The 1565-nt window shown below is 68.2% G+C and overlaps 1 protein-coding gene across 1 annotated transcript; it reads left to right on the top strand.

The window, feature by feature from the left end:
• The first annotated feature begins 429 nt into the window (after positions 1 to 429).
• Positions 430 to 1302, top strand: LOC112125271 (zymogen granule membrane protein 16). The gene is made up of 3 exons (XM_024223701.2): positions 430 to 484; positions 610 to 742; positions 939 to 1302. The coding sequence occupies exons 1-3, from the start codon at positions 430 to 432 to the stop codon at positions 1300 to 1302; spliced, it is 552 nt and encodes a 183-aa protein (XP_024079469.2).
• The last annotated feature ends 263 nt before the right edge of the window (positions 1303 to 1565 follow it).

The raw sequence follows: 1565 nt of genomic DNA, 5'->3' as shown, positions 1-1565 counted from the left end.
CCCCCGACTAGCTCACGGGGCCAGTGGGACAGAGGGTGGGGAGGGGCCCAGGGTGTTGCAATGGGTTTATGATGTTTGCGCAGCCAGCGCCTGCCTGCGTCAGACCTCTCCCCATGGCCACTATAAGAGTGGGGGTCACCCAGCGCCCCAGCTGCCGACGGACCCGGAGAGACGGGACGTGAGTGACAGGACGTGGGGCCTGTCCCCTCGGGGGGGCGCTGGCTCCGATCCGGCCCCAGAGCAGGGATGTGCTGGCTCAGGGGGGTTGGGGTGGCTCATGGATCCTTTTCTCTCTAGGGGGCATCAGCTCCCCTCCGGCCCCACAGCGGGACAGGCTGGCTCTGTGTGGGGGAGGGGACAGGCCCCACAGCCCCAAATGAATGAAAACCTACCCAGAATAACCTAACTGCCCCCCGTTGTCTTCCCAGAATGATTCGCTGCAGCCTCCTCCTTGCCCTTTGCCTGGCCATCGCTGGCAATGCGAGTAAGTTTGGGGTGACCAGGGACCAGGGCAGAGCGGGGGGCTGGGCAGGGGGCGCTGTGCCGTGGGGACAAGCTGGGGTGTAACCCCCCTTTAACCCTTTCCTCTCTGGATCCTTTTCGGGCCAGTCCAAGTCAGCCGCTCGTCCTTTTCCGGGGAGTACGGAGGGGGCGGAGGAAAGAGATTTTCTCACTCTGGGAACCAGCTGGATGGGCCCATCACTGCCCTTCGGGTCCGAGTGAACTGGCTCTTCATCGTGGGGTGAGTGAGAGCCCCAGGTGGGGCAGCAGGGGGCTGCGGGTCGGGAGTGAGGGGCACCGGCAGAGCTGGGGGGGGGGGGGGGGGGGGGGCAGGGGGGGGGGCCGGGGGGGGGGGGGGGGGGGCACCGGCAGAGCGGGGGGAGCCCAGGGCCGGGGCGGCGGGGCTGCGGGTCGGGACTGAGGTGCATCTCCCCCAGGCTGCAGGTGCGTTATGGCTCTCAGTGGAGCGACTACGTGGGCGGCTCCTGGGGGGACCTGGAGGAGATTTTCCTGCACCCCGGCGAGTCGGTCGTGCAGGTGTCGGGGAAGTACAAGCTCTACCTGCGCCGGTTGGTCTTCACCACGGACAGGGGCCGCCACTTCTCCTTCGGCAAGGACACGGGCACCAGCTTCAACGCTGCCCCCCTGCACCCCCGCACCGTCCTGCGCTACCTGAGCGGCCGCGCCGGGGCTCTCATCGACGCCCTCGGCTTCCACTGGGACGCCTACCCCGGCCACTGCCTGCGCTGCCAGCCGGGGGCTGGCCTGGGGGCTGGGGCTGGGGGGAGCACGGGCCCATAGGACGTGCTGTTCTGGGGGACCCTAGGGGGCCGATATTCTGGCAGGTGTTGGGGGGAGCATGGGGGTGATCGGGGGGGTTGGCTTGCAATGGGCAGCCGGGGGGGGGGCACAGGATCCTGGAGGGGGGTAGAAGACAGACACATCCCGGCCCCCAGATGGATTTTCTCTCCGTCTATCTGTCTGTCCTCCCTCTTCCATTGCCTCTCCCTCGCTCGCCCAGCCCCCTCCCGAGCCCCCCTTGCCAGGACCCCCCCAGTGTTAGC

This window comes from Terrapene carolina, unplaced genomic scaffold, assembly GCF_002925995.2.
Source record: "Terrapene carolina triunguis isolate 2854851 unplaced genomic scaffold, T_m_triunguis-2.0 Scaffold21176, whole genome shotgun sequence".
NCBI lineage: Eukaryota > Metazoa > Chordata > Testudines > Emydidae > Terrapene > Terrapene triunguis.
Note: the sequence above shows the minus strand (reverse complement) of the source record. Positions and strands in the feature narration are given on the sequence as shown.

What these genes read in the sequence shown, in the direction of transcription:
- LOC112125271 (XM_024223701.2), top strand. Translation starts at nt 430, where the DNA reads ATGATTCGCTGCAGCCTCCTCCTTGCCCTTTGCCTGGCCATCGCTGGC. An exon ending in GGCCATCGCTGGCAATGCGA is followed by an intron (nt 485 to 609) that starts GTAAGTTTGGGG and finishes TTTTCGGGCCAG; the next exon opens with TCCAAGTCAGCCGCTCGTCC. An exon ending in AACTGGCTCTTCATCGTGGG is followed by an intron (nt 743 to 938) that starts GTGAGTGAGAGC and finishes CATCTCCCCCAG; the next exon opens with GCTGCAGGTGCGTTATGGCT.